A 25,558-nucleotide genomic window follows, 5' to 3' on the forward strand; every position below is an offset into this window, starting at 1 on the left:
GGAAATCATCAGGGGTGTCCAAACTTTTACATACAACTGTAACTGGTAATTGTGATGCAGTCATGGTAAAAGCAGCAGCCCTGAGAAGATTTAGTGCACCTACACAGCCATTAGTCATAAATGCAGCTTGTTAAAATCAAAACAAAAGCTTTTAAGTGTTGTATATAACTGTGAAAAATCTAAAATATATTTGAAAGCAGACTAATAATTCTGTTTTATAAAGGGCAACCCCCCTCACTCAGTGTCCACAAAGACCTGGGAGGACAGAGTCAGAACCTGCACATCTTATTAAGAACCCAGCAGGTGCAGCAAAGAGTGCAGTGCGACCTATAGAAACGTGAAGGACGTTTGAACTTTGGACATAGTGAAAATATGTACAGTGAGGATGTGGGTGAATTAGGACACAGGAAAGTAGTAAATAAGGGTGTATTAACAACCTCATTGATGTATTAATTACTTATTTGGGAGTTCAGAGATGCTGCACAAATTGGGCACAAACAGACTACTCTGTGAATGAAATATGCCACGTACCCGTTTAACCTCTGAATTGTGTTGTGTTTTCCTCACTTGGGCACAAACTTGCTATCTTCTGGACGGACGGCAGGAACTCTAACAATGAGGCTAAAACGCACGGGCTCTACTGTCTGTTGGAGAATGAGGTTTACTGACTTCAGATGCACAAGGACTCCTGCTGACCCCATCACACCTACTCACCTACATTCATGCATGGAGTTTATTTGAGTGTATGAGCTGATTTTGTACATGCATACAGAATTTACGAATGCATGAAAAAGCATAGCACCGGGTGCAGTATCGGCAAGGACCAGACAGATGCACTAAGAATGTGGCACGCATGTTTGATGTTACTATTTGTGGAATGGAAGCGCAGGAGGAAATCAGTGGGAATGTGTTAGACACTGTAACATTATGGCAGAAATGTAATCAGGACAAAGTATTGAATTAAAAAGGGCAGATTTTTGTGTTTTTGAACATGTTCCCGTTGTGTTCATCAAAATTTTCAGGACATGGTATTTTTCATGGTCTTCTTCTGAGTGCAGTGGGGCCCTTAGAAAGGATCCAGATAGAATATTTGCGAAGTATGACGCCTGCCATTTATGGCTGATGACCTAAATTCCTCACTCATCTTCAACCACTTATCTGGAATAGGATCACGGGGGAAACAGCTCCAGCATGGGACCCCAGACTTCCCTTTCGGGATCACATTAACCACCTCTGACTGGGGGATACCAAGGCGTTCCCAGGCCAGTGTGGAGATATAATCTCTACACCTAGTCCTGGGTCTTCCCCGGGATATCCTCCCAGATGGACGTGGCTCGAACACCTCCCTAGGGAGGTACCCAGGGGGCATCCTTACCAGATACCCAAACCACCTCAGGTGGTTCCTTTTAACACTAAGGAGCAGCGGCTCTACTCCTGAGCTGCTCACGGATGACCGAGCTTCTCACCTTATCTCTAAAGGAGACACCAGCCACCCTCCTGAGCAAATCCATTTCAGCCGCTTGTACCTGCATTCTTGTTCTTTCAGTCATGACCCAACCATCATGACCACAGGTGAGAGTAGGAACAAAAACTGACCAGTAGATTGAGAGCTTTGCCTTTTGGCTTAACTCCTGTTTCGTCACAACAGTATGGTAGAATGAATGCAATACCGTCCATGCTGTGCCAATTCTCCGGCCAGTCTCATGCTCCATTGTCCCCTCACTGGTGAACAAGACCCTGAGGTACTTGAATTTCTTCACTTAGGGAAGACCTCATTCCCTACCCAGAGTAGGCAATCCATCTGTTTCGTGCTGAGAACCATGGCCTCAGATTTAGAGGTGCTGATCCTCATCCCAGCTGCTTCACACTCTGCTGCAAACCGACCCAGTGAGTGCTGGTGGTCACAGCCCAATGAAGCCAACAGGACCACATCATCTGCAAAAAGCAGTGATGAGACCCTGAGCCCACCAAACTGAAGACCCTCCTCCCTCTGACAACGCCTCGATATCCTGTCCATGAATATCACAAACAGGATTGGTGACGAGGTGCAGCCCTGGTGGAGGCCAGCACCCAACGGAAACGAGTCCCACTTACTGCCGAGAACCCAAACACAGTTGACGCTTTGTGAATACAGTGATTGGATGGCCCTGAGAAGGGACCCCCTCACTCCATAGTCCCGCAGCACCTCCCACAATAGCTCCCGGGATACCCGATTAAGTCCACAAAACAAATGTAGACTGGATGGGCATACTCCCAGGCCCCCTCCAGATCCTTCTGAGAGTGAAGAGCTGGTCAGTTTTTCCACGGCGAGGACGGAACCTGCATTGTTTCTCTTCAATCTGAGATTTGACTATCAGCCAAACCCTCTTTTCCAGCACCCTGGAGTACACATTAACAGTGAGACTGAGTAGTGTGATGCCCTTGTAATTGGCACACACTCTCTGGTTGCCTTTTTTAAAAATGGGGACCACCATCCCAGTTTGCCACTCCTTAACAGTACCTTGACACTTGCACAAATTTGATCCCCTCATTGGCACGCCAGCAAGTAAACTCGTAAACTGTGTGTGAGCTGTGTGCGGTTGCATACAAGTTAATGATGGGTCTGATCTGATCCAGATTTGGTACCGGCTTCCAATACCAAAGTAATTCATGGATGGGAGTTTACCGATACACCCTGGAAAGTTTTCCAATCTTGGACCGTCTATGTGTGAGCTGAATGTCTGAATACTGTGCGCTGCTGCTCTGTGCGGGGGAGTGGGGGAGGGGTGCTTGCAGTTTGAGTCAGAGCACTAATGCTTGTCGCTCTGACTTTTAACGGGAGGAAGGCTCCATTTACCCAGATGGACTTCAGACATGAGTAAATTAAGTACTTTTAGTTATGGTTTTGTGGCATTTTGGAAATGCGCATGTTTCAGCATTTTAAAAAAAGGTAATTTCTTGGAGAGAGTGGTTCCGGAGCCGAGACTGTATGTGGAGGTGATGCCCACCTAGGGTTGCCAACCGTCCCTTGAAAAACGGAATCGTCCCTTATTTGGAAATAAAAGTGTGCGTTCTGTATTGACCTGAAACGGGACGCAGTTTGTCCCGTATTTCTGTGAGAATCAAAAAGTCTGTAAAATGTCAATGGAATTGACTGGAGCTTTATATGGAAACTTACGGTAAATTTGATCCCAGCCTCTCTCCTGCTTTTCACCAATGAGCTGACAGACACGAGTTGACAATACAGAATCACTCTTATCTCATTGGTCGAGGGACATCTGCTCGCAAGAAGATACCGACGTCATGAGCTGACGACGGTCGCTGGACGACAATAACAAATCAGCATGGCTGATATTGATACAGACACCGACACTGGCACTGCAGATATGCCTACGGACAGCAATGTCTGTAACGTCGTTACTCCTCCTCCTAAAAAAAAAAAAACAAACAAAAAAGAATGCAAAAATACAGGGGAGAATGAGAAAAGGAAAATGGCTGGGTGGAAAAGGTGCGCAACAACAGTATTGTTTACTTTTCAGACTTTATTTTTTGCACTTTTTATTACACTAAATGTGTAAATGTGCACTGTTACATTGTTTTGGATGATGCAAATTTTCTATTGTTTTTTTTGTTAATTTATACAATTTTAAGTTGAGCAATAGCACTACAGAGATTTATTTTTAAAGAAGACAGAATGCTCATATTGAAATTGAGTGAAAATTTATTTTGCACTAAAAATAAATTCCTAAATAATAATTTGTTTTCCACATGTTCATATCAGAACAAATGCATGTATGCATCTACCTAAATTCAGGGTCAAGTCAACAGTCAAATAGTTAAAAATCATTTCACACAGACACTGGGAAGGGTGAAGGCAATGGTCAGTCGGCCGGTCGGCCCTGGCGGTGAGGTGTCCCTTATTTATTTTTCAGAGAGTTGGCAACCCTATGCCCACCAGATCTAATTGGTAGCGCTCCACCTCCCGCACAAGCTCCGGCTCCTGTCCCCAACAGAGAGGTGACGTTCCATGCCTCCAGAGTTAGCATCTGCCGCCTGTGTCTGGTTCTCGACTTTTTGTGCCACCCATGGGACAGCGCACCTGACCCCAGCGGTTCCCCCTGGGGGTGGTGAGCCCACAGGGTGGAGATGTAAAGTCCACATTGTGTTTTCGGGCTGTGCCTGACCGGGCTCTGTGGCAAGCTGGGCCACCAGGCACTTGCTGATGGGCCCACCGTCCAGGCCTGGCGCCAGACTGGGGCCCCCACGCTTCATCTGGGCCGGGTCACATTTTATCTTCCTCAGTTTTTCATGGAGTCATTGTGAAAATCATGTCCATCAGTATTTACAATTTAATACGCATCGTAGAGCATGTTGTCTTGGAGTGCACTGTCCACACAGTTTGTCCTGCTAAACCCAAAGTGTAACTACATACACTTAAATACAAGTGCACAAAATAACAGATTTTGTGTGCCATGTTTTCTGTATTTTTACGAGTATCAGCAAATCAAGTGGAACACTTTTGCCATTATCACAACCCACGTTCCTGTTATAATGATTCTGACACAAGTACAAAGTGCATTATTACAGCACAGCCAGTGTGTACACACACGTGCTTTGCATTGAGGTGCACATAAATGTTTTACCTTTTACTTTGCTGGAGTGGTAATTGTCCAAACTGGAGTCAGTCACATGCACAAGCACACACATTCCTGCAGATCCCTAAAAGCTTTGAAAGGCCTTGAATTCATTAATCTAAAAATCAGGCCCTAATTGGTGTTAACATGTCTGAAATCAGTCTTTCAAAAGTCTTAAAAATTTCAGCACACAAAACATAGGAAGTAGAATTTTATTCATGTTTTCTTTTGACATTGTAATTAAAATAAATAAATGGCAACATCTTTTTCTATCCAAGATAGCGGAATCAACAAATCTTCTTGCTGGGACACTCAGAGCAGACACATTTTCAACTCTGTCACCATAACAGGACAACACGAGGAAGTGTGAATTTAATGAAAATTGGCTTTACAGGGAAGATTTTGTTGCTTTTCATAAACCAGTACCAGAGACTGTGTTTGAGGTACAGTGCATTTTATGCAAGAAGCCCTTCAAACTCTGCATGAAGGGAATAGAGGCAGTGGAGTCCCACATGCAAAGTGAGAAACACAACATTGTAAAATCAGTGCATCAGTGCATGCCAGATACATCTCAGTTCTACCTTCCTTCATCTCCATTACATCTTCACTTCTGCCTCAGGTAGCGACAACAGTGCTAGCAGGTCTTAGACTTGGTTGTACACCTACCTTATTGTAATATTTGTGTTAAATTTCATTCCGGCTGGCATTTTAAAAAGTCTTTAATCTTTATTGGCTTTAGTTGTGAAAGCTGGGGGGTGGGGGGACAGACCCCCTGGGTTCCAAAACTTCATTCACTGTAAATCTTTTCCCACATAACATTTTCAAGAGAGACAGAGAAAGAGAAAGAGGGACGTCATGAAGATTGCAGTACTGATGGAGCACAATGAGGAATGATTTGGCTAGAAGGCTGCGGTGCAAGCTTTTATACGTTTGCTCCTCCCTTATTTTCCATGAACTACCAGTGTCCTTGCGGGAAAATCCGCTCCCCACAGTGCGGGAATTTTCAGTTCTCAGGAGGTGTGAGAAGTACACCACACATTCATAGACACACACACATATATTCATACCCCCAATGCCCCTCCCCAATGTCATGTATCAACTCTGCACCTGCAGGTGTGGGGATGTTACGTTTTATTTGGGTCTCACACAGACAGACAAGTTTTAGACAGCTAAAAGAGCCTGGGGTCAAATTGACCCCAGAGGACCACTGATGCCTGTAATATGTGTTCAACACAATGAAAAAATGTCATTGCGAAAATTTTATGCTAAATCAAATGTACTCATTAAATTAGGAGAAGTCATGAAATATGAAGTAAAAAAAAAAAAAAAAAATCAAGTATTTTTTGAATGATAAACATTGAATGGGGTCAAATTGACTACAAGGATAGTAGGAGGGTTAACTCCTATCCCCCCGGGGCTACTTGATGTGTCACATTTGTGGTGTGATGTCTGTTCAACTGAATAATAAATAAAATGTCACAGTGGGACTTAAAAGGGGCAGAGTCAGGAATTTGAACTCATACAGTACGAGATCATGAGCTAAAGTGCAACTTTTAAACAGAACCATACATGATTTGATTTGAATTTATTTGGCAATAAAATTACATAAGAATACATAAAAATACTGCCGAGGATAACACAAGAAAGCTTCCAATATGGATGCTTATTTACATTGTGGTCCTCGGGGAAAAAAAGAAAGACATACACAAAAATGAAATACAATACTGGAAAAGCTCAACAAAATGTGTTACGGAAATACACGACCCAGACAATAATTCTAGAGAAATAATAAAAGTAATAAAAGAGTATTCTTGGGCAATAGCTCTAAGCAATTCACGTAGACCAAAACCTTAAAAAGTGGATGTTAATAATATAAAAAGATTCCTTGACTAGAATTTACAGTACTAGTTAATAAGAACTGCTTAACTAGATGTTTAAACACATGCCTAGAAGTAGTTTCACGAATAGACAGAAGAAGACTATTCCATCCCAGTAAATGTAAAAGATGATAAGCCAAAAGACTGTACTCTAGGGACGTTAAAAGACAGATCACTGGACCTTGTCTCATAAGATGAAACATGCGAAATAAAATTAGATTTACGGTAATCAGGTGCCAAATCATGAACAACATTAAATACATGGTTCAGCATATTAACCTTTACAAACTGGTCAACTCCAATGTGAGTCATTGGAGAGGCATTTAACAAGTATCTAATCATTTTATTCTGAACCACCTGAAGGTGTAATTTATCACATTTGGTAAGACCGCTATACCAGGAAGAACAAGAATAATCCAAATGACATTGGATCAGTGAAGATACATACGAGGTCTGTTAGAAAAGTATCCGACCAGGAAGAACAAGAATAATTCAAATGACATTGGATCAGTGAAGATACATACGAGGTCTGTTAGAAAAGTATCCGACCAGGAAGAACAAGAATAATCCAAATGACATTGGATCAGTGAAGATACATACGAGGTCTGTTAGAAAAGTATCCGACCTTTTTATTTTTTGCAAAAACCATATGGATTTGAATCACATGTGATTGCATCAGCCAAGCTTGAACCTTCGTGCGCATGCGTGAGATTTTTCACGCCTGTCGGTTGCGTCATTTGCCTGTGAGCAGGCTTTGTGTGAGCAGTGGTCCACCCCTCTCATCAGATTTTTATTGCGAATAAATGTCTGAACGATTTGGAGCTTTGCTGCATCAAATTTTTCCAGAAACTGTGAGAGACCTCCAGGTGGACACCATTCGGAAAATTCAGATGGCTTTCAGGGACGATTTTATGGGGATTACACAGATTAAGGAGTGCTCCAGCCGGTTTAAAGACCGCCCACAGTGTCTGAGAGCGCGGCGCACTCCGAGCGCCGATCAACAGGCTGACACCCCGCTGAAACAACCAGATATTTTACAACGTGAAGGCTTTATTGATCCGGGACGTCGTCTGACTTCCACAAAAATGGCTCATGGCGCGGGACAAAAGCACCTCCGTGTTGGTCTCACAGGACAGCTTTCAGATGGCTTTCAGACAGCTTTTGGTGGCTTTTCAGTCGTGTGACTATCCGAGAAATTGTGCATGAGCTGGACATGCCAGAACTTGTCCTGTGAGGCTTCATCACGGTGTTGCTTTGTGTCATGCGGCTCCACCGCGACGCGCGGTCTGAAAGCCATCTGAAAGCCGTCCTGTGAGACCAACACGGAGTTGCTTTTGTCCCGCGCCATGAGTGGCTCCGTGGCACATCCCTCCACTTCTCTTTCCATGAATAAAACTCCTGTAACAGTGGAATGTGCCAAAAAAGTGCTGATGTCCACGTCTTCTGCCATTTTTGTGGAAGTCAGACGATGTCCCGGATCAACAAAGCCTTCACGTTGGAAATGATCTGGTTGTGTCAGCCTGTCGATCGGCGCTCGGAGTGCGCCGCGCTCTCAGACGCGGTGGGTGGTCTTTAAACCGGCTGGAGCACTCCTTAATCTGTGTAATCCCCATAAAATCGTCCCTGAAAGCCATCGGAATTTTCCGAATGGTGTCCACCTGGAGGTCTCTCACAGTTTCTGGAAAAATTTGATGCAGCAAAGCTCCAAATCGTTCAGACATTTATTCGCAATAAAAATCCGACGAGAGGGGTGGACCACTGTTCACACAAAGCCTGCTCACAGGCGAATGACGCAACCGACAGGCGTGAAAAAACTCACGCATGCGCACAAAGGTTCAAGCTTGGCTGATGCAATCACACGTGATTCAAATCAATATGGTTTTTGCAAAAAAATAAAAAGGTCAGATACTTTTCTAACAGACCTCGTACAGCTAATCTGTCACATTGTGCATGTAATGGTGAATCATCTGCTGCCATTTAATGTTTATCTGTGATTAGGGTTGCCAACCGTCCCTTGAAAAACGGAATCGTCCCTTATTTGGAAATAAAAGTGTGCGTTCCGTATTGACCTGAAACGGGACGCAGTTTGTCCCGTATTTCTGTGAGAATCAAAAAGTCTGTAAAATGTCAATGGAATTGACTGGCGCTTTATATGGAAACTTACGGTAAATTTGATCCCAGCTTCTCTCCTGCTCTTCACCAATGAGCTGACAGACACGAGTTGACGATGCAGAATCACTCTTATCTCATTGGTTGAGGGACATCTGCTCGCAAGAAGATCCCGGACGAGAATCATGAGCCGACGACGGTCGTCGGACGACCATAACAAAGTAGCATGGCTGATACCGACACAGACACCGACACTGGCACTGCAGATACGCCTACGAACAGCAATGTCTGTAACATTGTTACTCCTCCTCGAAAAAAACAAAACAAAAAAGAAAGCAAAAATACATGGGCAAATGGGAAAAGGGAAATGGCTGGGTGGAAAAGGTGCGTGACAACAGCTATAAGTATTGTAAGTATTGTTTACTTTTTCAGACTTTCACTGTTACATTGTTTTGGATGATATTTTTTTGTTAATTTATACACTTTTAAGTTAAGCAATAACACGACAGATTTATTTTTAAAGAAATTGTTTTTATACTTTGAAGCAGGACAGGATGCTCATATTGAAATTGTGAGTGAAAATTTATTTTGCACTAAAAATAAATTGCTAAATAATAATTTGTTTCCGCATGTTCATATCATAACAAATGCATGTGTGCATCTACTTAAATTCAGGGTCAAGTCAATAGTCAAATGGTTAAAAATCGTTTCACACACATGCTGGGAAGGGTGAAGGCAGTGGTCAGTTGGCCGGTCCATGGAAATAGAGACTGGAATGGACGTCACGTGACTAGCGGCATGCCGCACAGCGGCCATTACTGAGGGTGGAGCGAGACCTTGAGCCTGTTAAACAGAAGCGATATGAGGAGAAAAAAGGCAGCCAGTGCTTCACCATCAACTGCACGAACCACAAAAACAAATTCTCCAATACTAAAATGAACTGTACAAGAGCCTTAATGTAATTATGTAAAACAAATGTCTATTTTAAAGTCGTTATGCCGCAATTTAATGTCAATATATTGAGACTATAACTCAACGCCATAAGTTCTTTTCATTAAGCTGCGTTCACATGCGGAAACAAAAATGTTTAAATATATTTATGTCTATATATATACTTGCAGCTGTTGTTTAATATGGTGGTCACAGGAGGCATTTAAATTTTAACAGTGTGGTTGGAGGGGATGGAGGAGGTACTTTTTCCCTGACTGAGGGTCAAAAGTCATAAATTCTGAATGGCTTTATATCTACTTGTAATAAAATGTTAGTAAAAATCATATATATGTTGTTGTCATTAAAAGACTAGCAGTAATATTACAGTGGAAAAAGCAGCAAGGTAAATGAGCACAATGGCAAGGCATACTTCAGATTAATATTTTAATACATAAGGATTTTTTTATCCAGACATGTATGGGTTTGTTAGACCTTTTAATTAGCATGAATACAACTTACAAGCGTCATTTATAAAAATCCATCGAGAATTATGATGACAGGAAAAAAAAATCACAGTAAATGAACAGAATGGAATATTTTCCACAAATTTCCACACTTTACATAAAACATTTTTTTCCTACCCAGACATGTATTGGTTCATTAGAAAGAGCAATTAAAGGGCTTTAAAACAAGCCTACTTTTATTAAAATCTGTTAACAAATAGCGACAATAAAGCGAAAAAAGCAGCACAGTTTGTCGTAATTTCCCCAAATTTCTGCATTTTACATAAAAGTTTTTTTTTTCACCCACACATGCATAGGTGCATTGGAAAAAGCTTTCAAAGGGCTTTGAAACAAGCCTACATTTATTAAAATCCATTAAGAAATAGTGACGCTAGTGCAAAAAAAGCGGTTAGTTTATTATTGATGAGCTGTACATTTCCACCCTTAGTAATGGCGCCTTCCTGTCAGCCCTGCCAGTGAGGTGTCCCTTATTTATTTTTCAGAGAGTTGGCAACCCTATCTGTGATTAACACTAAACATTGTACTTTAATACACCAAGTATGTCTTTAAGTCTTCTGTTGAGAGTTGAGGGTTATGCTTTCTGCCACCTCTGGGTAGCAGTTACATAACAACCTCATTTGATGTTTAACTGTGTTTCTGCTCACACTGCCGCTATCTTATTCTCCAGAGGCAATCCCCTCCCCTGCAATCACGACCAATTATTTTGGGCACAAAACTATGTTTTGTTCTTTGATCTCTTTCACTCTGCTTTTTCTTTCTGTGCTGACTTCTTTTAATCCTCTTTTCTGTCCTTTATTGTCTTTCACTTTTGTCAGTACATTATGTTTGTTCAGCCTCTTGTTTGCTACATTTGAAAAACCACAGTGTTAACATAAAACCATGGACTTTACTCCTCAATGACCCTCTTGTTTATGGTGTTATCTGAAGTGGACTTTAACAAAAGATCAGATGGCAAATCCATCTGCTGATTTTTATTTATTTTTTCTTCTTTCTCTCTCTCTCTCTCTCTCTCTATATATATGTATATATATATTTTTTTTTACACAGTGGTGACTTTAAAGTTCTTTCTGGGTTTTTTTTTCTGTGAATGAACTAATGTTTTTCAATTCATTGTTTCTAATTAATTCATTAGTTTTTTTTGTTTGTTTGTTTGTTTGTTTTTTGACTGATGACATTTGTATGACTTAGGAGAATGTATTAGGTCTGGCCCGACACAAAATAACTAACTTATTGGTCTAGTGTTAAATTGCTGGGAAAGTGGAAATCATTGCTTTACTCCAGAGCACAAGCAAGACATTGTGTCAACTGTCCTTCATGTACCAACAGTATTGTTAGACCTGATTGTTAGATCTAATAAACTTTATGTCTGTGTATTTTTTGAATACATTAGCTTTAGGCTGACCAAGCATGAAGCATTATGACAATCAAAGTAAATGCTATCACAATTATAAGGATACAGTTATAAACATATCATTACAGGCTATGCTGCACATGATTTAAAGTGACCATCATTAAAATATTTTTTGTTGTTTTTTTCACATTTAATAGTATAACTCTCATTACCACAACGAGTCCATTACTGAATTTAGGTTCTTCGAAATACTAATTTTAATACTTAATAAAAATAAACATGATAAACTTTCAGTGCATGTTATACTACAAATAGTTACAGTAAATAAACATGTGATATTTGGTATTCATTTGTAAAAAAAAAAAAAAAAAAGTGAAAATTTTAAGGAAAAGAACTTTGTCCACCACCAATTTTCTCATCCTCCGCAACAATTTTTAATCATCATTTAAGTCAATCAATCAATCAATCAATTTTTTTATATAGCGCCAAATCACAACAAACAGTTGCCCCAAAGCGCTTTATATTATAAGGCAAGGCCATACAATAATTATGTAAAACCCCAACGGTCAAAACGACCCCTGTGAGCAAGCACTTGGCTACAGTGGGAAGGAAAAACTCCCTTTTAACAGGAAGAAACCTCCAGCAGAACCAGGCTCAGGGAGGGTCAGTCTTCTGCTGGGACTGGTTGGGGCTGAGGGAGAGAACCAGGAAAAAGACATGCTGTGGAGGGGAGCAGAGATCGATCACTAATGATTAAATGCAGAGTGGTGCATACAGAGCAAAAAGAGAAAGAAACAGTGCATCATGGGAACCAAGTCCACAAGGAACTTTTATAATCAAGAAATTCTGAATGGGGGGACATAATTTCCAGTGACACCCAAGATGGCCACCAGCTAAGCACCTCATTTTATTTCTCTCCAAATAAAATTTGAAAGTTCATTTGTTTGAGTGCCTACACGACTTTTCATGTCTCATTACCGATACGCAACGCTTTTAACATTTAACATTTTAAATTTTTTAAAATTCTTGATTAATATTTACCTCATCATGGTCTAAATATAAACAGCTAGGTAAAGTTAAGCTAGGCCTCATAGTGCCTTGAAAGAGCGCAGGAAAGTTCAAGGTCATTCATACTCCACAACAGCATTATCATACACCGCAACACTTGACAGGTTGCGGTAGAGAGATTCACTGTTTTGGTAATGAGAAATAGATGTATACATGTATAAACTTGTGTGTATTTCTGATATAACAGGATATTTGTCTAAAACTCTTAATAAAAAAGTAAAAGGGAACACTAGTGACCACTGCTGGAGAGTTTGTAACTGCTATATATATAGTTTTTACAAACTCTCCAGCAGTGGTCACTAGCGTTCCCTTTTTATGTAGCACTGGCATTACATGTAACGTAGTATCAGGAATTGGATATATATTATTATATATTATATTATATTATTCATTAATTCATTCATCTTCTACCGCTTTGTCCAATTAAGGGTCGCAGGGGGGCTGGAGCCTATCCCAGCAGTCATAGGGCGTGAGGCGGGGTACAACCACGACAGGACATTATATCAGATGGCCCAACCTCTCATTATAGAAACAAGACTTCGTTCTATCTGGCCTACACTATGCCGTTCATGCATGGGTTTCAGTGGATAACATGGAATTTCACAGAGGCATCACATGGAAAAGGTGCACCAGACGGCATTCGTGGGGTCTTAAAAAACTTGGCAGATATGAAACTCATATGAAACCAGCATTCCAGATGCTGATTCTCTATTTGACCAACTACAAAATAATTAATCTGTGACTCTCTACAAGGTGTCAGAGGAAAAAAATTAAGGAGAGCATTGAATTGGTTCCTCCACAAATTAAAGCACTTCCAAGAACCATGAAAATACATCGAGTAAGTCAAAGGTTGATAAGTTAAGTTAAATATTACAATAAATAAATAAGTTTGATAAGTTAATAAATAAGTTAATTTCACTTTTAGGACATTCTCACAAAAACATCTTTGCCGAGGCTACCATAGAGGTTGGACAGTGGCTCCAAGTTGAATATGATGCAGAGTTGTTCCCTGGTATAGTTACACAGGTGAATTTCCTTTCAAGATTTCTATATCAATGGAAAAATACATCTTAATTCTTGTTAGACTTGTTTAGTTAGTTCAGTTCTAATATTGTGCTGCAAATGCTCGATCAAGCCACTCTTTTAAAAATGTTTTTGTTTTACTTATAAAAACAGGTCACTGATGGCCAATATGAAGTTGACACCATGAGCTGTGCTGGGGAAAACCGGTTCTTTGTCCCAAGCATAAGATTTCCAGGAGAAAGGATCTGGTACTACATTAGGGACATAATTCCGGAACCACTTCCTGTCACCTCCTCTGCCTGCCATTTCTGTGTTTTGCCTGATATATGGGCAAAGCACAAAAGGCGTATATAAATGAATTGGCCTACTATTCCATTATATCTATAGTTCTAAATAAAAAATGGGTTAAGATTCATTACTCTTCTATTTTACACTGAATGTGGTGTGTTTGTGTGATTGTGATACACTGAAATTACTTGTTTACTTACTGTTTTTGCTTAATTGTTGTATGTTGTGTGACTGACTGACTGTATGTTATACAACTGACTCATAATTGAATATACAACTAAATGAATTGAATGAATGAAATTAATTGAATGGAAATGTTTTTGTTTATAAAAATATATTCTATAAATAGTGCCATTCTGTGTTAACTATAAATCATTGCTGATCTATGAATGTGTTGAGTTTCAGTTCCGAAATAGTGAATTTAATTTCCGAAACACTGTTGTCATTACCGCAATATGTGTTTATTTGCAAATTATTTAATAATTATAAAATTGTTTTTAGTTTGTAATTCTGTTTATACAATTTATAGGATTACTTATTTAATCTCTCTAACAAAAAACATTATATTTGTCAGTTTTCAAAGAAATATCCTAAAAAAAACTTGATATAAATCATTAGATATCTTGCGGTAATGAGAAAAAATATTATTATTTTTTTTAAATTAGAAATATAACAAAGTAATCTTTCCTGAGGCATATATACATCTTGACATAAGTGTTTAATAACCCACTTTAAAAATAACCAAAAATAAAAGTATGTAACAATATATTTGATGTGATTTGATGTTGCGATATTTTTCTCTGCACTCAATATACCAGTAATTACCAAAATACCTGTAATTTTATACAAAATTCCCAAAACGATGTCAAATAATAATGTTTTTAGTAAGTTCAGACATTAATCTTAGATGCTTAATTGGAAATTTGTCTTCAAATGTCTTCTGAAAATTTTGAAGTTGGAGTCCTTTTAAATCTGGATTTCGTGAGAATCACCCGCATGAAGATGGTAAGGTACCCGTTAGCACCAATACAGATGAGTTCACTTTGTTTAGGATATAATTTATGATTAAGCAGTACAGTTCATTGCTGGTTGGAAATCTGTCCTTTGACCCCTCTGATCTTGACCATGAGCTTCATCTAGAGGATTGACCTTTGTTTGACTTTTCTAGCGGAATTCTGGTATTCACCTGTAAATTTGTGCCATTTGGTTCAAATGGTTAAAATCTAATTACTGGGCCTTGACCTCAAATACCTTGACCTATGCCAAAGTTATCTCTGCGGACAATTCTGGGGTCAGTCTGCATCAGTGCTTGATTTGGCCAAAGAATCTTTGCTGTGGAAGTAACTTGCAATGGACTGGCATCCCATCCAAGGGGACTCGCAGGATCTTCTTCACTTCACCTTCTTCACTTGAATTGTCTCAGTCCACCCAACTGTAAATGGGTACCGGGCTTTGCTGAGGAAGTCTCCTGCGATGGATTGGCATCCCATACAGGGGGAGTCATGAACTCTTGGCAGTTTCATGCCACAGAAACCAGAGATAAGCGCTGCCCTGAAGGACATTAAGGATTTACTCTTCTTTAGTGAACTTTATCAACTATGGTATGTCCACAGAAACTCCTTCCACAGCTGCATATGACTACTCGATACTAATATGCTGCGTGCCACTTCCTGTCTCATGTCTGTCCACACAGTTAGCCTCCTCCCTTCACTCTGTCTCTCTCTCCTGATGTTGGTCATTTGGAAGGCTTCATATCTGAGATGTATATTTATCTCAGGGCTCTGCATTCCCTGCAGCCTAATAAGGCCTGGATGGAGGCAGAGAGTCGGGGCACAGGGGGTGAAGAAAGGTGGTGGGAAAATGTTGAACAATAGGAACTAACCGTATTTTCCCACAAAGTTTGAGTGCACATATGTGCTTTTGTGTAAAAAGATCACAGATGAGGATTAAAGAAGTGTAAGTGTAGTGAAAAGGCATAGATAATAAAGGCCTGTACTCCAACTGTGACCACACCTTTGCAACCCCTTTGATGTGGACCGCTGTAAATGCTATATAATACACTCTTACTAAGACATGCATGAATGCGACAGATAAAAAGTATAACTTCAAAGTGTATTTTGAACTTTAATATTGTTGTGGTAGAATTTACATTGAAGTATAGAATTGATGATAGTTCTGCTCACACTACATCCGGCTGTTGATGCACATCAAAAGCTTCCAAGAAAGTATGTATCGCCAAAGTCCTGCACTCAGAGAGACCCTGACAGATCACCACAAACCACCACCCACATCTTATTTCTTTCTTTCACTGTTACGTCCTCTTCACGGTGAGATGTTTTCTGTTTCACGAGTCTTGTTGTGGAAGTTGAGGGAGGATGTCTGTATTTAAATGTGCAGTGTAGCCTATTATATAAGCGTAATATCCCCTCTGTGAACTGTCACCTGATCCTTCACACGCCTTCATCCATGTGGCAGATTATATTACCACAACAGTCACCACAAGTCATGTCAGCAAGGCTCCCTGCTTTGTCCCTCTTATTAACCTCCTCCCTTTCTCTTTAGAAATGCCCCTACATAACATGGAGAACTCCAGGAGCCGATGGGAACAGGGGCCACAGCCGCCGTGGCTCACTCGAGTAGTAAGAGAGCAAAGCCCCGCCTCCTCCGGGGCGGAGTCAGACACAGAGAGCACAGAGAGTGAGAAGGTGAGTGACTGGTATCAGGTGAGGATGTTGATGGCAGCAGCAGATTAAACACTCTGTGATGTTTTTAAGGTTGTCAACTGATTTGCTGTTGTCTGCATTTTTGGCAGTCTTGCATTAAAAAGCTGGAGGCGAGCTCGCTGAGGGTGCTGCCATCAACCTCAGTACTCCAACAGCGAATTGCAGAGCTCAACCAGCAGAAGGAGGAGATAAAGATTGAGGTGAGGAAATGGTGATTGTTGGCTACTCATCAAAATATATGTAAATACTCACATAAATGCATTGGGAAAAAAAAAAGACAAACTATCACAATTTGTTCATGAAGCTTGTCTGGTTTGGCTGTTATGGTACTGATGTAGGCACAGGAAATGTGGCATACTTTTGTATTAGTATTTTGTGAATTCAAAATATATAATAGGAGAAACTTTTGGCACCTGTTGCACAACAACTCAAGATTGTCTCTCTGCTAAAGTGTGCACATTTGAATCTTGAGGGCTTTCTTCACGTCACTCACAGAACAGGAATGCATATGTCTGACTTGCTGAAGCTCTGGTCACGATAATTCAGCTCATTGCTGTCTCCTGTCCTGTCAGCTGCAGCTGGAGATCGCCCTGCTGCAGGGTGAGCTGCAGATGGAGAAGGACCAGTTGCAGAAACACACACAAAAGATTCAGAGTCTACAGCTGGAGGCCACACAAAGACAACAACACAGACAAAATGAAAGACACAAGGTAAGACACACACACCGCATACTGTTGTCTAGTTTATTATTCCCCCTGCCAACAAAAATTTGGAGGACGTGGAGCACGGGGAATGGGAATCACCCTGTCCATCAGTCTGCCTGTCTGTGAGTCATTTAAGTACAACTCTTCTGAAACAGTATGGTTAATATCAGTAACTCTCCACACTGTGGTAGCAAACCATATGAAGATGAACGAAAGTAATTTTGGCGCCTCTGCGTCATGGTCAGCCTTTCCTCATGTTTCTAGTAATAGGTCAGTGATGTAATGTCACTGAGAAATTTCAAGTTCAAACCAAGAGTGGGCATCTTGCTTTTGAGAGATGCTCACATGGTCAAACCTTCTCTGCTTAGATAGATTAACAGCAGAGTGGTACAGTGTGTGTGTCTGTCTGTCTGTCTGTCTGTCTGTCTGTCTGACTTGCAGCATGTCTGTCTGAGTTTCTCCGTGACATAAGACAGAAATTAACCCCCAGAAACTTAAAAAACAGCCTTGTCAAACCCGGAAAACACCTTCATGTTATTCAGTCTTTCATAAAAGTAAAGTATTGTGGAACAACAGTTTGAGGAATTATTTCTTTCATGTGGATGGATCGCCCAGAGCAGCTGTGAATTTACACTGAAACATCAGTGACCCATGGAATTATTCTTCTTATGGATTTATTTTACATGCAGATGGCTGCATATAAAATAAATCAAACTGATGCAATCAGATGGGCAGCACGGTGGCTTAGTGGTTAGCACTGGTGCCTCATGAAATGAATGAAGCTTCCCTTACCAAAAAATAGTACTGATAAGTATATAAAAAGTAAACTGGAAGTATACTTGAAACATACTTGTATGTACTACTTTTTGGTAAGGGTTGATATGTTGTATGCAGTCTTAAGTGTCATTTTCTCAAAATTATTCAAAAACATGGTAATGTACAGCAACGGATAACATTTTCACTCAATATGTATGATTACATATTTCGTTTTAGACTATTATACATTGATATAAAAGTTTTTTCATCTGTTACATAGAGGAGGTGAGCATACGTAGATGTCAAACTGATTCCAGAAAGGGCAAAGAGGTAAAGATTTTCTATACAACCACCCACTTCACCAGGCGAGTTCACTGATTAACATCACTTTGAGCAGATGGGATAAGTTAATCAGTGAAACCACCTGGTGAAATGGGTAAATATTAACCTTGCACTATGCAGGGTTAATATTTACGACATTTTTTGGAACGGTTAGTTAATTTCTTGCCTCATTCTGGATGCATGCTGTTGTTACTTTAGAGAAAATGTGCATCAGTCAAGCTAGCCTCATGCTACGGTCACATTAGCTACAAATGACGGTGTCTAGCAGTTGGTTTTGTCGCTTGATGGGCGTTCCCGCGACATCTCTGTCAGATTTCTTGTAAATCACTTCAGAGGTGTTATCTGGTTACAAAAACAGTGTTTTTATATTTAGAAGCGTTTATTTCTCACTAACTTTTGCAAAATATATGAGAAACCTCGTACATTTATACAGAAACAGCTGTTACGGAACGTTTTCCACCATCTTGGACTTTTTTTTTTTTTCAAGCAAACAACCAGCTGACGTTACACTGCCTGTTCACCCGGATTGGCAGTCGCTGTGTCGTATCAGTGAGCATTTACATACAATAGACTTCAGATATATATTTTGGCCCCGCCTAGCTGGCGGCAGAGTGACCATCGTCTCTTGTTGCTGTCACTTGTAGTTGATGTGACTACGGCTTTAATGCTCATCACAAGGCCCTGGTGGCCTCTAATCTCACTGCTTGCTCATAAAGAATGTGATAATTTTTGCTGTACCCCTTTTCCACACTCTGTGTCCATTTGTGTAACTGCAGGAGCGAGAAAGGCTTGAAGAGGAGAGGAGTAGAGTGGAGGAGCTCAGGAGAAGGTTTGAGGAGAATGAGAAATTGATGACCAGTCAGCCGGAGACCGAGCGAGAACAGCTAGCACTGCAGCTACAGCAGGTGGGTCGAACGACGAGATCGGCAAGTAAAACTTTGGCCATCACTTATCTAACAGAAATTTGTATGTGACATGAATCATAAATAGCACAATGTTTTTGCAAAAGCAAAATATATTTAGACAATAAAAAGTACTTGCTGAAAAGTGTCAAGCGCGGAGAGAAAATACTGCATTTATATAGCGCTTTTCCATCTGCATCAGACGCTCAAAGCGCTTTCCACATCAATGCCTCACATTCACCCTGATGTCAGGCTACTGCCATGCAAGGCACCCACTACACACCGGGAGCAACTAGAGGATTAAGGACCTTGCCCAAGGGCCCTTAGTGATTTTCCGGTCAGGCTGGGATTTGAACCGAGGATCCTCTGGTCTCAAGCCCATCGTTTAACCACTACGAGATCTGTTAGAAAACTATCCGACCTTTTTATTTTTTAAAAAACTATATGGATTTGAATCATGTGCGCTTGCATCAGCCAAGCTTGAACCTTCGTGCGCATGCGTGAGTTTTTTCACCCTTGTCGGTTGCGTCATTCGCCTGTGGGCAGGCTTTGAGTGAGCACTGGTCCAGCCCCCTCGTCGGATTTTCATTGTCAGGAAAATGGCTGAGCGATTGGAGCAGCGCTGAATCAAATTTTTCCAGAAACTGTGAGAGACCTCCAGGTGAGAGACAGCCAGGTGGAAACCATTCGGAAGATTCAGACGGCTTTCAGTGAAGATACTCTGGGCGTCACACAGATTAAGGATCATTACAACTGGATTAAAGATGGCCCACAGCGGCGCAGGGCGCGCCGCGCTCCGAGCGGCCATCGACAGGCTGAAACGACCAGATCATTTCCAAAGTGAAGGCTGTGTTGATCCGGGACGTCGTCTGACTACCAGAGAAATTGTGGAAGAGGTGTACATCAGCACTTTTGTGGCACATTCCACTGTTACAGGAGATTTTGTGATGAAAGACGTGCGGAGGAATTCGCGCATCGGGACGGAGCCGCTCATGGTGCACAACAAAAAGCACGTCCGTGTTGGAAGTGTCACAGGACAAGTTGTGACATGCCCAGCTGTTACACAATTTCTCGGATACTCACTCGACTGAAAAGCCACTGAAAGCCGTCTGAATCTTCCGAATGGTTTCCAACGCGGATGTGCTTTTTGTTGTGCGCCATTAGCGGCTCCGTCCCGACGCGCGAACATTAGTAACATTAGACATTAGTTTTCACTGTGAGGTTAAAGGGCCCCAATTTAGACAATGTTCAATGTTTTTACAGAATTCAAATGTGTAAAGGCTCAAAGGTTCAAAAACCTTTTGGCAGCACTTTATATATGTTCCAAAATGGACCTGCTACATCTAATCAAATAGTGAAACATCATTTATTCTTTTCCAGCCTGTAATTGTCCTCCATTTATGTTTTGATTGCCAAGATTACATGTAAATTAATTAACTACTGTATTGATGCTTGGCAAAAACATTTGCTGAATGAAGAAAAATCAATCAAATTTTTTTGTTATGCTCCAGATTGGGCTTCAGGCACGATCATTTTCTGTACATTTGTGATGTATAATCACGTTTAGGCTCCTGTAATCAATACTGCTTCAGCTTTTATATACAGCGGGCAGCACGGTGGATTAGTGGTTAGCACTGTTGCCTTACAGCGAGATGGTCATGGGTTCAATTCCCGCCTGTGGCCTTTCTGTGTGGAGTTTGCATTTCTCCCTGTGTTTGCATTGGGTTTCCTCCGGGCACTCCAATATCCTCCCACATCCAAAGACATGTGGGTTAGGTGGATTGGAGTCTTTAAATTGTCCTAAGGTGTGCGTGTGTGTGTGTGACTGTGTTTGTTTGTCTCTTTGTGGCCCTGTGACAGACTGGTCTCCTGTCCTGGGTGTACCCCGCCTTGCGCTCTGTGACTCCAGCTCCCCGCAACCCTTAATTGGACTAAGCAGTTGAAGGTGTGTGTGTGTGTGTGTGTGTGTGTGTGTGTGTGTGTGTGTGTGTGTGTGTGTGTGTGTGTGTGTGTGTGTGTGTGTGTGTGTGTGTGTGTGTGTGTGTGTGTGTGTGTGTGTATATATGAGTTGTATATAGCACTATGCAGCCGTATTTACCCATCCATTGTAACCCAAAAATCATGTTTGTTTTTTTATTTATTTTATTTATTTATTTAGCTTTTTTATTATTATTATATTTTGCAGAAGTTGAGAATGTAATAAATCAGTGCATTGCAATCACCTCAAGCCACATAGTTTGCATCTTGTGTTTCGGTGTGACAGTGGCTGTCAGTGAAACATAGAATGTTCATGGTCCCCCCTCCCCACACACACACACACACACACACACACACACACACACACACACACAATGTGCGTGTGAGTTTTAGTGATTGTTCAGTACATGTTTAACCTGATGTATCAGTGTCTCAGAAATTTACACACTTTACACACTCATCTTACACAAATGTGCAATAGAATCTGTAAATTGCTTGACTTAAGATAGTGGCCGATCCCTCTCACTGACACTGGGAGATGGCTGAGGTCCATCAGGACCAAAATGGCAAGGCACAAAAACAGCTTCTTTCCGTCTGTAGCTAGACTAATAAATAATGCCAGAGGCCCCCATTTACCCTGCTCCCTCCACTCCCACAAAGTACAGACTGTTCATCCCTGCACTGAAAGGTAGTGTTCATCTGCATGCCTGCACTGCCGTATTCCACTGTATTTATTTGACAGTAAATATAGTTTTGCCAATTTGTCTATTTGACGCCTTTACTTATTACGGAAGTATTTTTTCCTTTTCTTTTTTTTTTCGTTGTATATGCACCTATTTCTTCTTTCATAAGTATATTTTTCCTTTTTTTTCTCCTTTACTTTTATTGTTGTTTATGCACCAGTGACACCAGATCAGATTCCTTGTATGTCAGAACTTACATGTCAATAAATTTGATTCTGATTCTGAAATTCCACTCTTTCTTACACTAAACTAAGAGTAATCAGAGTGGATTACATATATTTGTACCTACCAAAAAAAAAAGAAAAAAAACAACAAAAAACCCCCACACATTTAAGGATTTGGACAATGAGTTTACATAATTGCTCCATATCCCATTTATTTTCCCTGTGGAATGAGAATTTGATTATTTGCCATTGAGTATGAATGCTGTGTAATCTAGTATATCTTTTGAAGAATCCCATTCACTCCTTTGTTTACAACCAGCAGCTTTCTTTCTTTAAAATAGTGTAGATCAATATAGAATGCTTTCTGTTCATAATGTATTCTACAAAGTGTACATTTTATTCATTAAACATATTTAATATTCAGTTTTATTATAAATAATTGAACATACAGTTGAATTACAAGCAGGGGGTGGGGGGATACAAATTCATTGACATATTTGAACATTTTAAAAATGTAACTAGTTACTTTTTATAATGTTGCAACACATTTGCTAACTCAGTTGCTTTTTGGGAGAAGTAACTAGTAACTGTAGTGAACTACTTTTTTTTAAAAGGAAGGTACCCAACACTGGTCATGAATGCCCAATATTTTGGAATTGCAAATTTCAAATGGCTGCTATAACCAAGTTTGACTACGTTTTGTCTTCAATGCAGGAGAAGGAGACAATTGAAGCAGCAGTTCGGGCATTTGAGGACTGGGAGTTTCGTGTTCTGGAACAAGAGAGCGGCATTGAGGAGGAAGGCGAGATTGCTGAGCATGGAGAGAGTGAAGAGGATTTACAAAAGGAAATCTCATGCCAGCAGCTTGCAATGAATACTGTACTGGTAAGGAAATTATCACAGCTCCTCCATATGCAATATGATGGGATTGAAACCTTTCTGCATGTCTTGCCTTTGGTCATTGTTTAGTTTTGAAGGCTGACATTAGGTTAACTTTCAGATAAACTTCATTTCAACAGCCCTGAAATGGAGTTTAGCATCAGACTTTTATAGACACCAGGGCCTGTTTTTATGAAGCAGTGCTAAGGGAGAACTCAAAAGATTCTCAAAGATTGAAAATGGTGACTTGGTCTGGGGACAGTATATGAAAGTTCTAACTCAAATTCATTCATTCATTCATTATCTGCTGCTTATCAGGGTCTGGGTCACGGTGGCAGTACACCAAGCAGCTCATCCTATACTTCTGTATCCTCAGCCAAGTCCTTCATCACTTCTTGGGGGATTCTCGGTTGTTCGTGAACCAGTTTTGAAATGTGATCTTTCCCATGTGTTTTAGGTCTTCCCCTAACTGCAGAGGTCTAAAATTTATAGCACCCTTTGAGGTCGGGTCAGGGTCAGCATTGATCCTGCTACTGGTAATGCTGTAACCCACTATAACTTGCCACATGGATGAGTGGTCGACCTCTAAACTGGCTCTCCCACTAGTGCTTGCACTGCCAAGGACGGTAGCATGGAACCCAGCAGGATGAAAAACAAGACCTGTCAAAGACTAGATGAGCTCCTTGGAAGTGAGTGGCGAGGGGTCTTCCACTGCACAACAGTGCCCTGGTCCAAACCTGAGCACCTGACCAGCTTCCACTGCTGTGGAGGGAGCTTGAAAAATGTTGCAGTGATGTTGCAGTAACTGCACTGTCTGAGGTGGGAAGTGTCTTTGTCAGTGAATACACCTACTTTTGGTCTGGCCATTCCATTATTCTGGAAGGGAGTGGCAGTTGCTGTGGCAGACCAGCTCCTTAGAATTTTGTTGGATATTACCCCTGTCAAGGAATGTAGTGTGAAGCGCAGACTCGAACGGTCACTAGGTGTGTGTTTTCTCAGTCTGTGCTTCAGCTGCGGTGAGTTATGTCTTTGTGAAGGAGACCTTTTATTCACAGCTGCACTCTGTGATTGACAGCCCCCCCCATGTGAAAACTGGCACTGACAGGGCTGGTTATGAAGACTGCATTGCTCGGCATGGATCTGGTAACTGGTGAAAATGGCACAATGCTCCTTGACTTTGCAAAACGCCACTGGCTACGAGTTGCTGGATCCTCGTTTCAGTGTCCAAGAAAGTTAGACATTTCTGGAGTCAGTTGAATGTATTTTATTTGTTTAGTGCCAAATCACAACAAAGCTACATCAAGGCGCTTCACATGAGTAAGGTCTAACCTTACCAAACCCCCTGAGCAAGCACTGAGGCGACAGTGGTAAGGAAAAACTTCCTCTGATGATAGTGAGGACGAAACCATAAGCAGACCAGACTCAGAGGGGTGACCCACTGCTTAGGCCATTCTAACAGTTACAAGGTTTTTATAAAAATGTTACCAATGTTTACAAGCAGAAGAAACAGAAAAAAAAACAGAACAGCACCAAAAAACAGAGTCTATTATTGAGATGAAAGGCACACAGTCACTGGTGCAACAGGCAAGGCATCCTTATATGGTGCTTAGAGCTGATTCTCCAGTCAATTGCGAACTACCAAATCTGGGTGGGATTGCAATGGCCATGATCCTGTCTTCTTGTTTTTACAACAAGAAAGTTCTCGCCCATTCTACCTGAGAAAACCCGGTGAACAGGCTCTATGCTGTCACTGGAGCAAAAGCAGCAGAATGAAAACAAACATACTTCTGCCTTCGGGAAAAACATTTTTCCTTTTAGGTCTAGCAGAGTCTGTTGAACATGAAGGGCACCCAGGTCCTCTTCCAGTAGAAACAGCGGAATCAGTGCATTCTCTTTTACCCTGAGGTGCTTGATCTTGGGTTTTTTCACAATTTCTTTTGGATATTTGCTGTGGTAGTGCAGTAATTTCCATTCAGAATCATTCAGGTTAATCAAGAGATCCGTGAGCTGCTTGATTTCAGTTTGTCCTAAATGTACACGCTCCTGGCAGCATGAGACAAAGTTCGTCGATCATTGTAGGGTTACTGATGAGCTTCCTCTGTGAGGTTCCACCTTCTTTGCAGATAACACACACGGAGTTCTCGGTTTTCTCCGCCATGACTGGCTATCCACGTGTGTTGCAGTTCAGCTTACCACCTGCAAGTATACACACAGAAGCTCCTAGACATAAAAATCTTTAGCTTTGACCTTATCTAATCACTTGATCGCAAGTTGATTTTTGGCTTGCCAGCACCAGCTCAGCGTTCATCCTGAAAGCACAGATAATCATCAGTATTCCTTAAAGTAAGTGGTTTTATCACATTGCATGAAGGTCTGATCACAAATTTTACTTCAACAATCAATTTCTCATGCTTGAAAACTGAGAAAACGTCATATTGCAAGACCAGGTTTTCGTTACCACCATAATGAATTAAAATTTGATGTTGGCTATCATCAGAAATAGTCATTCTGCCCCGGAAGTCAATAGTAACTATATTTCTGGTTTCTTGTGGACCATCATAAATGGATTCAGTATGTCCAAAAAC

At 40.9% G+C, this 25,558-nt stretch overlaps 1 protein-coding gene across 1 annotated transcript in view; it reads left to right on the forward strand.

Annotated features, from left to right (window-relative positions):
- phldb3 (pleckstrin homology-like domain, family B, member 3) overlaps positions 1-25,558 on the forward strand; it is a 91,239-nt gene that overhangs the window by 24,564 nt on the left and 41,117 nt on the right. Inside the window, 5 exon segments of the mRNA XM_034174146.1 lie at positions 16,346-16,488; positions 16,596-16,706; positions 17,079-17,216; positions 19,085-19,213; positions 22,809-22,979. Coding sequence (XP_034030037.1) covers positions 16,348-16,488; positions 16,596-16,706; positions 17,079-17,216; positions 19,085-19,213; positions 22,809-22,979 — 690 coding nt within the window. The 5' untranslated portion in view covers positions 16,346-16,347.

Source organism: Thalassophryne amazonica, chromosome 7 (genome assembly GCF_902500255.1).
Source record: "Thalassophryne amazonica chromosome 7, fThaAma1.1, whole genome shotgun sequence".
NCBI lineage: Eukaryota > Metazoa > Chordata > Actinopteri > Batrachoidiformes > Batrachoididae > Thalassophryne > Thalassophryne amazonica.